Source organism: Egretta garzetta, unplaced genomic scaffold, assembly GCF_000687185.1.
Source record: "Egretta garzetta isolate BGI_Z169 unplaced genomic scaffold, ASM68718v1 scaffold172, whole genome shotgun sequence".
In the NCBI taxonomy this organism is placed as follows: Eukaryota; Metazoa; Chordata; class Aves; order Pelecaniformes; family Ardeidae; genus Egretta; species Egretta garzetta.
In genome coordinates, this window is record NW_009258951.1 from 1,443,153 (window position 1) to 1,456,152 (window position 13,000).

The window sequence follows — 13,000 nt, forward strand, 5'->3', positions numbered from 1 at the left end:
AGGGGTTATGCTGGTTTCAGTAGAATCTTTCTACCTTAAAAAGGTGAAAGCGATTTAGGCTTGTTACAGAGAAGCAACTTCCTTTGTTCGGGTAGCTGTAAAGCCCAAATGTTTTGTTTTGCCTGCCTGTCCCATACATCCTTCCCTCTTGTTTGACACAGCTCTAACGTCTGGGGAGTTGGGCTGTTAAAACACAACTGGATGGCCCAATGATACCTGCTCTTACTGCTTCCATTTTTGACCAGCATCAGTCATGTCCCAACACTGCTGCTTCCATCGGTCAGGAAATGCTTAATTTGCCTAGGTCTGCACTACATAACAGCAAAATGATTCTACTTCAGGAGTTGTTTAAGATTCAGCAGAGCAAAGCTCTTGGGTATAGCAGTCACCAAATTTTGCCCTTTACTGTCTGAATTTCAGCATAACTTTTTCTTGTAATTATTTTTGTAACAGAAAAACAAAACTATCTTCTGCGACCATGATCCCTCAGCCATTGCATCTTTTAAATTCACTCTCTTGAGAGATATTACTGGATAAAATTATAAAATAAATCAATAGAAATAACAGAACCATTGTCTTAGCTGTTCAATTATACAATAATGTATATATATTTTAAGTGTGAATCTATGGACAAAGTGATAACCAAATTCCTATTTTCTAAGCACTAACTACTAATTAGTAAATTGTGATAGCAGTAGTAGACTGACTAGTGAAGTGTGATAGCAGACACCTAAAACAAAGTTTGCTGTTACACAGGGTTATTACAAACTTAAAAAAAAAAGCGAAGTACATTTCATTCGGCTCTTCCATGTTCCTCAGCAGTTAAATAGCATGCATTAGGCATCACCTAGAACATGTTTAGCTTACAAGATACTATTTTTATTTAGAGAAAAAGATATTTATAAGCTGTTATACCCATTCAGCTGTCTTAGTCTGTGGCCCTTTTTGTTAGCCGTGAGACACCAAATGAAATCTTCCAAGACACACATGGAGATGAACTGTCCAGGAGCCAGCACGTCTCACAGAGTGCTTCACTGAAGGCAGACTTTGGAGAGTCACTGTGGTAGAGTGTTTTCGTCATTCCAGTGTGCCCGCCGTACCTTTACACTTGAACTGACTGAATAATCTTGGGAGCAAAGACTGGTGGTCTGTAAGGGGGAAAACAGCTTTCGTTACACGCATTTCATCAAAAGAATGGTCTGTGCGTATGGACAACAGAGTCCACACTAAGAGCTATGGATCCCAGTACCTTCCAGACATAGAATGATAGAATCATAGAATCGTTTAGGTTGGCAAAGACCTTTAAGATCATCAAGTCCAACCGTTAACCTAACCCTGCCATCCCACCACTAAGCCATGTCCCTAAGCACCTCATCTGCCCGGCTTTTAAATCCCTGCAGGGATGCATTGTGAGTTAGATTTAAAAACAGCTTTAAAATGCACCGAAGGGTACATTTTAATGTACTCCAGATGGCTGGCTGTGAAAAATCCAACACACTGCTTCTACAAATTAAAGTCAGTTTCTACATCTCTCTGTGTACTTTTAAGTCAACTTGTTCATTATCTGTGCAAGTTTGGCACAATGTATTCTGTGAATCAGAAGGGCTTATAAAATAGAACTAGCTTGTGTTTAACATTTAGGATAGATACTCATACATGATACAGTTGTATATCTCTACATACACACACACGCACACATTTTTAAGTGTTCCTACTGTTCTCTTTCTGCCAATTAACTGTAATGCATACCTATTACGCTCTGTCTTTTGAGTATGGGAAAATGTTGCTTTAAATTGTATTAACTTTGTAGAAACAAGCTTTCAAAAGTATTCCAAGATTCAAGTTTTTTCACAGGTAGTATTGCTAAAGCAAGGTAACAGTGTCTGTAAAGCTAAAACATGTCCTTTAGAAAGGAAACACTAAAGTTTTTCAGTACTCCAACTTAGAGATGATGACTTCAGCTTTACTTACAAACTCTTCTTTTTGTTTTAAATTAAGATTGAGGGGGAGACTGGCACTTCCTGGGTACAGAAATACTCTCTCACGAAGAATTCTTTTTAAATAAAAATCTGTCATTTTTTTTGTTTTAAATTAAGATTGAGGGGGAGTCTGACACTACTGGCACTTCCTGGGTACAGAAATACTCTGTCTCATGAAGAATTCTTTTTAAATAAAAATCTGTCATTTTAATTTCATGTATGGGGAGCTGAAACAACAGTCAGTTAACATCCAGCCCTTTACCTACTTCTGGTTTTGGAGTAGCAGTGCTGAGGCAAGTACGATTGGGTGGCTTGTGACATTCTGGCCTCCAGACACCAATATTAAGCCATGAAATACTGCTGGATGCCTGATGTGGTTCAGAGTACGCCAGCTTGTCTGCGAGCCCCGTGCTGCCTCTTTAAACATAATGACCACGACTGAGAGACGTAAGCTCCTACCTTCCTTCGGGAGCACCGTGTAGGTTGCTTCCATGCCCGCGTGGATGTGGTCAGTAACGTGACAGTGCAATAGCCAGGTTCCAGGGTTCCGCGGGATCATTTCCACAGTTTGAAACGTCCCAGGGAACAGATCAAAGACATCAGCCTGGTAAACCCCTGCTTGCTTCGGGACAAAAAGAAGCTGGTTAATCAGTGTGGCATGACCAGGTGGCAGTAATTTAAGCTACCTTTTATGCATATTCCCACCAAACTTTTTAATCACAGTTGAGTGAAAAGACACCTACTGCATGTCATTTCTGCAGAAGCATCGTTTTGTGCATTCACTTCATGCTTAGAAGATTAATAAACTAGCAACTGGTGGGAACAGAGGAAAACTACAGCCGTCTTCTTACCACAGCCAGGAAACTTTGCAGCTACCTTGTCAAAGCAACTTGTGAGGTTACCAGTCAGCAAATGCTACTGGCAGGTGCTCTCTGTCTCTCGTATGTTGAACAAATAGAGGTGTGGGGCATCAAAACTTTATGGTCAGATTACAAGTCCTGCTTAATATCATAACGTGACTTTTCACCAGAGATTACGGTCCTTGGTATTTGATCTACCTCTCAACACGACAAGAAACGAGTGGAAAGGACCTGTTACCTTATACTCAAAGCTGTGGCCGTGAAAGTGCGCCGTGTGAATGTCGATCTCGTTGCCCATTCCCATCAAATACCAGCTTACTTTGTCTCCAACATGCATAGTCAGGCCAGGTAAATTTCCAAACACCTTTCCATTGATGGCTAAAAAGGAGGGAGAAAGCAAAACAGAGAAAACAAGAAAGATTTGGTGTATTGTTGTTCTCTAAACTTCAATAGAATACAAGATTTGAAAGCCAAAGCCAGGCAAAATAACAGCTTTGAATGGTATATAAAACCAGAACAATTGGGCAGTCTATCATGAATGGGTCTGATTATATTCCTTGTTTAGCCAGAAAGTAAGATGTAGTTGGAAGTTCCTCACTGTACACCACTGCTAAGGATCTGCATTTCCTGCAGCGCCTCGTAAAGGGTAAGCTTTACCAGGAGATGCTTTCAGGATGCACGCTGCCTTTCCAACTTATCCAGAACTGTTGTTTGCTGATATCAAATCTAAATTTCAGATTTCATTTTTATTCTTTTCTCTCCTCAAAATTTCAACATGGGACCATTTTTTCATAGGTTTAAAAAAAAAAAAAAAAAGTCATTCAGGAGCATTAACAGTGTTTTCAAATAGTTGAGTGACATTTTTCAGGCTTTCTGCCCTAAAACTGGAAATTTAGAGGGGATGAGAAAGTCAAATCTGCAGTACTTTCAAATACATAACGTCCTAGAGTTTCCAGAGTTCCATTAACTAAATTGGGAAACATACCGTGCATTTTATTGCTTTCAAGGAATTCCTCATCCTCTTTGTCAACAAGGTGCGGGTTGGTAGAATAGGTTTTAATGTTTTCATCCAAGTACCATGACTCATTTTCATCAAAAACCATAAAAAGAAGAGCAAACTGAACTTTCTTTTTAGTATAAAATGATGGCAAATAATGTTTATGACACACAACAAGTGTGCCTATTAATCCACTGTAAGTGTCCTGAAATTACAAATGAAAAATCGCGTCATTACAAGATGTGGCTAAGCAGAAGCACTTTTAATGCCAGACATGAGTCCTCTTACTATTTTTACAGCTGTCAGTATCTGGGACTACAGGTAGCCAGTGTCAGACAAACAAGGTTATGTCTTCACTGTTGCGCTACCCATGGATCACGTTCAATGGAACGTGAAGAGTAACTGCTTGGTTTTCATCTGTTGCTAGAAATTGTTCCATTTTAATTTCTTGCTCATCTTTTTTTCCAAATTCTTTTTAGGTTTTAGGATTTTGAGCTTGATTTCCGTTCAAAATCTACTTCTTGGCACTTTTTATTTATGTTTGCTGAGACATGAAGGAAAGACTACTTTAATTTCCATTAAAAATTATTAGCCATGTTAGGTTGATGGGGGCTTGTACCAAAATGGCCGATTTAAGTTCCACAGTTGCATGCTGGTTCTCCCACACATCTTTCCCGATTAGGCACTGAGCAAGCTACAAAGCATTAGCTTTAAGGATGAAACCTGAGGGAGGTGATCTGTAGCAACAGCAGAAGAACCAGGCAGCAAGAACACGAAGAGCTGTGACTCTCAAATTCTGCCCTGACTTCCTTGCATTATTCAAGAGACATTTATATTCATCATTAGATGGTAACGGGGGGAATGACGTGACAGAGAAAGCAGAAAGTTTCAAACTCATCTCCCCTTTGCTTAAGTATATCTGTGTTGATCAACAAACCCCTTTAGACTGATTATTAACGTACCTTAATGATGTCCACCGTTGAATGGTACGCCCATGGAATACAGTGTGGATCTCCTCTCTCCGAACTAGATCTCTCTGGGATTTTCCAGACATACTTTTTTGTTTCACCTGGATTAAATAAAGATGATGAATTTTAGAAGTTTTCTGTGTGCTGACCTGTAAGAGGTCATCCTGAAACAGATGTTATCTCCACTTACAGCTTTTTTTGTCTTGAACTTCCTCTTCCCAATCCCTGCACTGGCTAGCTTAGTGTTATTTCCCTTCCTGACTTTCCTTGCCAACAGGGTTTTTTTGCATGGCTGCACCGTCCTTAACTATACTTAATAAAAACAGTTGTATCTTTTGTAAAGATCACAGAGGAACTTCTGAAATAATAATAGCTAGCATAAGCTACGCTCTCCCGACACAGCCAAATCTGTTTGCTTTCACGAAAGGTGCAGCCACACTGCATCAAAAAATTACTGATCTGTCAAGGGCTAGGATACATAGTTAGGGCCATTTTAATTTTAGAAATATTTATAATAATCAGCATCAAAAATTTAAGAATCTGAAGTAAAAACAAACAAACAAAACCAAAGTCTTCCCCGCTATCCTAAAATGGAAGGTTACTAAACCTTACTAGAAGGCTTGATGATACCTGCTAGAAACAAAGATGCTTTAATACCTGGGTTGGTTACAGCAACCACGGAACTGTCAGTTTTCACTCCATGGGCATGTATAGAATAAGGTCTTGATGCCAAGTTCTTAAAAACTATGATAATTTTATCTCCGATATTTGACATCAGCAGTGGCCCTGTTGGATTGAAAAGAAAGATTAAGTTGGTTTTACAAAAGAGCAGAGCAGAGAGAGAGTTTGTTGTGTTCCAATACACAATGACGTTGGTTTATAACTCAGCTCAAAGCTCTACCTGGGTATCGTCACTACTGTGGTACGCCAGCTTGAGGAGCTGAAGGGTGGTGGCTAAGTAGGGGCTTAAGTTTCAAAAGCTGTGAGCGCCTATTGTGTACTTGAAGTTAGTTTGGAAGTTGCTGCCCCGTTTTATGCTGACTCTGAAAATACTGACCTGTAATCTGGCAGCAAACCAGAAGGGTTTTTTCTTGTAAAGCAAGCAATGTAATCTGGCAAGGAAAGCACCATAATAAAAGTAGCAATTCCATGTAGGTTTAGGCACTTTGTGGGGGTAGAACTATACTCAGTATTATTCAAACAGTACCTTCTTGTTTTGTTTCACTGCATTTTTCCCAGTTTCAAACTGAACTTCATGATGACTCTACCTTGAATTTCCAGGTGCTGCTGCTCCTCTGCTCTCTTTTTGGGAGTAGTGAATGTCTGATCGGTGTACTCCCGATATACTACCTTTTTGTATTTTGAGCCAATGAATTTGTCGTCTTTATTTAAAAATGGATTGCCAGGGCTGAAAAAAAAAAAAAAGAAAAGAAAATGGAGACAAGAATGTGTCATACATTTCTTCATGTATTTTAAAACGCCTTTTGCAGGTGTGTCAATGAACCATCAAACAAAAATCCAGCTCAGCGAAACAGTAATCTCATAGACAACTGCTGTCTGCAAGATAAAAACATTCGTATTAAGCTGGGAGGTTTTTCTTAACCCACAAGGTTAAAAAACCACTATAAATAGACCAAGTCTATATAGAATTTGAGAGAATGCTGAGTGCTCAGGCTTGCATACCAAAACCAGAGGCCCTCAGTGACTTCTGTAGATCTGAAATGAAGCCTAAAACTTGTAAAGCTTAAGTGCTTTGCTGAAATGAAATGTGAGGGACTGATTCTCTGCTGAGATCAGGGGGGCTGGAGAGAGGGGGGGGGCAAAAGTCTGATAACAGCATTGTCCATATTATGTGTGCTTAGAGCTATGACAGAGTCCAGTGTGGTTTGCAGGGCAAGGAAATGTGCTGTCAAGCTGAGGAAAAAGAAGAAAATACAATTAAGTCAATAAAAAAATTAGGCAGTTACAATCTACTACTTTAACCTGAAATGAAGTTATACAGGTGGACACACAGAAATTCATCTGTTCATTGTTTAGCCTCTTCTGCTAATTGGTATGAATTCTTTGATCCAATCGGTTCCCTCTCACTGAGATTCAAATACTGGGAATACACCACTGAGGCGACAAGCTTCACAGTGAATGGACACAGTCATGGACTTACCCTGTGTAAGCTAATGAAATTGAGAGGAGTGACTCAGAGTACGGATAAACGTGAGACAAAGACATGTCAGATATTGTAAGTAGACAAATACCAGGACAAAGTAGCCATCGTATCTACAACTTAATGAACATTTTAAGCATTGCACATCAAGGACCATACCAACATCAGTAAATAATAAATGCACACGCGCTACCCAAGATTCAGGAAAATCTGCAGCTGCCCCACAGAAGATTTATGCTGGACTGTTTCATGAACATCATGCTGCCTGGCTCACAGTAACACGGCAACATTACTGGAGACGGACCACAAATTCAAGTGAGCCCTAAAAATACATATGCAAAGAAAGTGTGTCTAGAAACGCCCAGAGGAAGAAAAGGTTCAGAGAAGCAAGCTGCTCCTTTGCTTTTTTGCATTTTTTCCCCTGTGTATATTCCCAAGTACCTTTCCTCATGGTATTGATGCCGCTCAAATTCCCATGTCCTGTTAGGAGAATAGTCCCATTCAACCTCCACTGCAGCAATATAGTAAGTCTTCTCATGCAAATACACAGATAGATCCACATTCCACCAATGGCATTTTTTCACCTGGTAATGCTGTTTCATGCCCCCTGCGTAGTGATCTGTTGTCAGGCACGACACTTCAAAAACTCCTAGAGGTCATAGAAGAAACAAAGACTTGAGGACAAAAATCTGTTACTAGCAGATCTTGAGACTGTATTACCTGCGTTGTTTTAGTGTTTAGAGGCTGAGACACAGGCTATTGCTCATGTAAGATCCAAATTCTTTGTGTAGTATGGCTACTTGTAATAAAATTCAGCATACATAGAAGCTAGAAAAATCAAGGCTTTGGCATTAAGAGCTTACATGCTATGAACACGGTTTTACTGCCCTCCAAACACAGCTGTACACAGTTTTAGCATCCAAAGGATCAAAATATCAGGTATTTAAAGCTTGTCTCTAAGCATAAAACGTTCATAGGTAAACAGTTTCTAAACTAGTAACAGGATTTTTAAACAAGACATTTACCTTCAGAATCAGGCTTCATAATCGCTGTAAGAAATGTATGTGGAAACAGATTTGCTGTATCCCTTCTTGTTCCTTTAGTTATGAACGTGTTTTCTGAAAAGTATATCCCATGGACATCGACTTCTGACCCCAAGCCCATCAAATGCCAGGAAACCACGCTGCCTTTGCACATCTCAAGACCAGGTTGATTTCCGTACATGTAACCATTAATGGCTGTAGAAGATTTGAGGAAGCAAAACCCACTCTGATTAACGCTTTACTTAACTCCGCAATACAGATTAAATAATACACACTTCAGCTGCAATGTGATGCCTTAGACTGACAGAAATCAATAATAAAATACTTCACCACGTCAGCAAAACTAGAGAATCCATTCAAGTAAAACAACTTCTAAAACCCAGTGTTTAAAACCAATTTCTAACTGTTCTTTTCAACATCTAAAGCACAGGTAGCTGACTTGACCAACTGGACCTTCCACTGCCTTATACCCATCAGGTATGCGGGATGCATAAAGCATCCTGCTTTATACCCTGCAAGACCCTCCAGCCACGCACTGGAGACGATATCTGAATGGTTTTTAGTTCGAGTTACCAACCCTTTCCAGCTACTCCTGTGCAAAATTTTCAAAGCCTGGGCCTCACAGGTACCACTGAACGCTCAGTATCAAGGCTCTGTCAATAGTAGAAATGGCCCTGAGGGTAAAATTAAAGAATGAGCACAAGCAAATATGTTTAAAGATTAGGACTTATTTGCAGGACTAGGTGCTGAAGATAAAAATGTTCTTTCACATGAAATTTGAAAGATGTTTCTACAGTACCAAGACACAATCAGTGTGAAACTCAGCTCTGCCCTAATAAAGAAGCAAAAATTTTCATTCTAAGGGGGCCATAGTGCTGGCCAGGGAATCCAGACTCAGCCACAGACACGAAATGAGCCAGCCATGTGCCCTTGCCACAAAGGAGGTGAATGGCACCCTGGGCTGCATCAGTCAAAGTACTGCCAGCAGGTTGAGGGGGGGATCCTTCCCCTCTGCTCAGCACTGGTGAGGCCACACCTGGAGGACCGCGTCCACTGCTGGGCTCCCCAGTGCAAGAGAGACAGGGACGTAACTGCAGAGAGGCCAGCAAAGGGCCACAAGGACGATGAAGGGACGAGAAAGTGTCTCTCGTGTGAGGAAGGGCTGAGAGAGCTGGGACTGTTCAGCCTGCAGAGGAGAAGGCTCAGGGAGGTCTCATCAATGCATAGAAACACGTGTGGGGAGGGTGCAAAGAGGAAGGAGCCAGGCTCGTCCCAGTGGCACCCAGTGACAGGATCAGAGGCAACTGAGCACAGGAGGTTCCTCTGGACATCAGACACTGTGAGGGTGACCGAGTGCTGGCACAGGCTGCCCAGGGAGGTGGTGGAGTCTCCATCCTTGGAGATACTCAGAAGCCATTTGGGCATGGTCCTGGGCACCCGGCTCTGGGTGTCCCTGCTTGAACAGGGGGGTTGGACCAGATGACCTCCAGAGGTCCCTGCCAACTTCAACCACGCTGTGATTCTGTGAAAATCCTCCTTTCAGCTACACCACCTGTAGGGCAGAGATCGGTTTTCTCTTGCTGCCTGGTTGCATTCATAGGGGTTGCACATGGGCTACAGACCTAATTCCTCCTCCTGTCTGCTCAGAGTGATACATAACAGTGCTAAACACATGACTGCCATGCACCACACAGAATGGCTGGCATTATATTTTGAACTACCCCATTTAGCTGGAATTGAATTGCATTTAAACATTGTTTTGTTTCCAATGGAAAGGAATTAAATCTCTCGGCCACCACACAGTTTCCTAATCTCCAACATGAGATCACAAAAGTAAAAACCTTATTGTAGAAATGAATATTTGGCTAACTAATAATTTTCTTACAGTGCATTTTGTTAGACTCTTGGAAGTCCTCATCATCTTTGTCGATTTTAGTAGGATTTAGTGTAAACATCAAAATATTGTCATCCAAGTACCAGCTCAGATTCTCGTCAAATACTGTGGCAAGTAGAAAAAACTCCATGTTCACATTTTTCTGTTGAGAAGAAATAGCACAAAGGAAAATAGAAATGAGTGCACAGAAAATGTCAGGAAAAAATTCTATGCACATAATAATTTAGGAGTATAATTCACAAAGTAGGAGCTATGCATACATTGATACTTGATTCTGATAAACAAAAAACTCTCAAACTGCTGTATCTGCTGGATATCTGCTGCTAATGCTATTTCGACCGGCAGGAACCACCTCCAGAAATGAATGTGTGTTTTGGTCCTTAAAGTCTACATTTTTCTAGGCATTCTCATCCTAGCTGAGGCTGGAATACCAGTGGGTGCTCACTGACAAGGTTGTTTCACAATACAGTGTCTAAGCCAGACTGATTTTGCTTTTTTCTAAAAAACCAAAAAACAAACCCACTTTCTTTCTCTTATGTATTCCCCTCAGCGCACGGGTAGACTGTGATGTGGAGAGGAGGAGGTGCTGAGCGGTCGCTAATTTGGCAGGCCCTGAAGGCACTGTTCAGGAACAGAAAGCAGATGCAGCTACAATGATGCAAACGCTTCCATTTCATTTCGACTGACCTGTTTCCCAGAAGGAAGCAGAGCTCCTTTCCTGCACACCAAGAGAGGACCCACAAGGCCAGAACTGGTGTCTCTGACTGCATCCACAGCTGAGTAATAAAGCCAGGTTAAGCAGTCTGGATCTTGGTCTGTGGGGCCCACATCTTCTGGTATGTTCCACTCATATGTAAATGTAGCACCGGGACTCACATGAGAGGCTGGAGATTCAGTACCTGTTACAGAAATCAACATTAGGAATTATGCCTAATGAACATTGTTTATTTCATCACCTTTAATACATCAGTGTGTATGACAGCTTGTTCTCTGGAGCTTGCAGGATCCCTGTCTATAGGCGCACCTCTGGAGGCGGCACCGTACAACGCCCCCTCGTCGCTCTTGTGGTAACTCACACCATGGGGCTGAATGCTAAATGGGCGGCTGGCATTGTTTCGGAAGGTCACCCTGATGCTCTCACCCACTTCAGCCTTGATAACAGGTCCTAGAAAAGAGCACATGGTCTGATTACAAGATGTTTCTATCAGGTGATGCACAGATCACCACAAGCTCATAGCAATCAATGGCTGGCTGCTTTTCCCATTGCATGGGGAACTGTCCCTGGGCCTATGCGGCCACAGACCAGGTCCCTGGTGTATGACCTGAATCACATTGCAGCCCAGCAGCAACTGGACTGCTCCATTCCCAATTCCTCATGTAGGCCCAGCGACATGCAGGACAGTTCTTCGCTTTGGAAAGGGACCTGCAGATATTAGCACCAACCTCAAACTCAGTCCAGAGCCATGCCAGAAGCAGCCAGGTTATACATAGGGCTAGACCTGCCTAGCTTGACCTCATAACTCAGAGCCTGGCTTTGGAAACCATGGCATATTCCCACAGGCAAGCTGGGGACCACCACAGCATTACCTTCAAGAGCCTTCTTACACCCTGAGGTATCTCTTGGAGGAAGCCATAGGCACCAGCATCTGCAGGAGGCAGGGAGAGCTGAGGGTCCCTCCCTTGGAGGGAGAGGGGCACTGTTGGCTAGCCAGTGGAAGTGATAGTTTCCTCTCATAAATCTTTGACATGAAATAATTTTAGGTATCTTACCCAACAGTCCAAGATGTGCTTCCTCTGCGAGCCTTTTTTTATGTTCAGTGAAAGAACCATCTGTGTATTCTTTGTAAATGGCTTTTTTATAAGAGCCACCAATTCTTGTCTCACTTTGTTCAAAAAATACTTGAGATTCACTGTGGAAAAGGAATCACAATAGATGCAAACAGTTCGAGTCATAGGCAGCCTTTACAAAGGCAGTCAGGACCTCAACCCTATTTTCTGTGGTATGACATGCCGCAGTTTGTCTTTTCGGTCTCCTTTCAGTGATCTGGCCACACACTTATGCGCAGTCCCACATAAGGATGCGCAGGAATCCATTATCCTTCACTGACTTCTCTTTAAGAAAAAGACACTGTGCTGTGTTGCCCTTATAAAGCCAGCATGCTTAGAGACTCATCCACAATGACTTCTAGTCAACATTTTATAACCTGAAGTTTACTCTTCTTTTTATTAAAAGTTACAAATAGTTCAACAACTGTAGATACAAACACCAAGAATACATCTAAATAGAAAGCGAGAAGATTTAGTCTACACTTTTTAGTCTACATTTTTACTCTTCAGAAAAGGACCTTTAGACGTCTTACAAGCACTATTCAAACAATGAACTGTGCCTCATCCCTTGTGGAGCAGGTAAGTATTCTTTAACTCACAGATGAAAAATCCGAGGAATCAATGTATTCAGTGAATTGATCCAGGTCTCTTAAATATGTAAACACAGAGCAAAGGGTAAAGCTAACTCGTGCAAGTTGTTTGCTGGCTGAGATGTCATTAGCGTGATTCTCATCAGCTAAGGAGATGATCATGAATTCCTAGCTTTGTTTTCTAACTCAGAATAATCAACTATCTTGAATCATCAGAGGTCACTGCCTACATGTGACATTACAATTCATCCCCATCCCAGTGAAATTACTAATGTTACAGCAAAATTTATAGTAAGACTGCAAGGAAAACAGTAGACCTAATTTGGTCTGATATTTATCCTGGCATTAATATTTAAGCAGAGGTGAGGACAATGAGAAATTCCACTTAAATGTCAGTTCTACCCTATAGCTTACCTTACTTAGCATGTTTATATCATTTCTGCTTGGAAAGTGAAACTTCTTTAATTAGAAGCATTTACCTGTCAGCAATTAATTCTTGTCCTGTGAAATGGTTCATTGCAGATGGGCCATAATTCCAGATGATCTCTTCAGCAGCAATGAAGTACTGTCTTATCTTTGTACTCTCACTGTGATCTGCTGCAGATTTCCCACAGTCTTTTACTTTAAAAAGGGCCTGCATACCACCTGGAAAAAAATGAGGAGGTGGAGAAAACTAAGGGA

General features: G+C 41.4%; 1 protein-coding gene across 1 annotated transcript in view; it reads right to left on the minus strand.

Annotated features, from left to right (window-relative positions):
- Positions 1 to 865: 865 nt before the first annotated feature.
- The window catches only part of LOC104122240 (ceruloplasmin), a 20,080-nt gene continuing 7,945 nt past the window's right edge, over positions 866 to 13,000 (minus strand). Inside the window, exons 6-19 of the mRNA XM_035889981.1 lie at positions 12,799 to 12,964; positions 11,673 to 11,812; positions 10,927 to 11,067; positions 10,590 to 10,801; positions 9,894 to 10,044; positions 7,991 to 8,203; positions 7,407 to 7,614; positions 6,073 to 6,212; positions 5,462 to 5,590; positions 4,799 to 4,905; positions 3,825 to 4,041; positions 3,078 to 3,217; positions 2,439 to 2,601; positions 866 to 1,148 (exon numbers count right to left, since the gene is read on the minus strand). Coding sequence (XP_035745874.1) covers positions 1,078 to 1,148; positions 2,439 to 2,601; positions 3,078 to 3,217; positions 3,825 to 4,041; positions 4,799 to 4,905; positions 5,462 to 5,590; positions 6,073 to 6,212; positions 7,407 to 7,614; positions 7,991 to 8,203; positions 9,894 to 10,044; positions 10,590 to 10,801; positions 10,927 to 11,067; positions 11,673 to 11,812; positions 12,799 to 12,964 — 2,198 coding nt within the window. The 3' untranslated portion in view covers positions 866 to 1,077. The remainder of the gene's footprint in view (positions 1,149 to 2,438; positions 2,602 to 3,077; positions 3,218 to 3,824; positions 4,042 to 4,798; positions 4,906 to 5,461; positions 5,591 to 6,072; positions 6,213 to 7,406; positions 7,615 to 7,990; positions 8,204 to 9,893; positions 10,045 to 10,589; positions 10,802 to 10,926; positions 11,068 to 11,672; positions 11,813 to 12,798; positions 12,965 to 13,000) is intronic.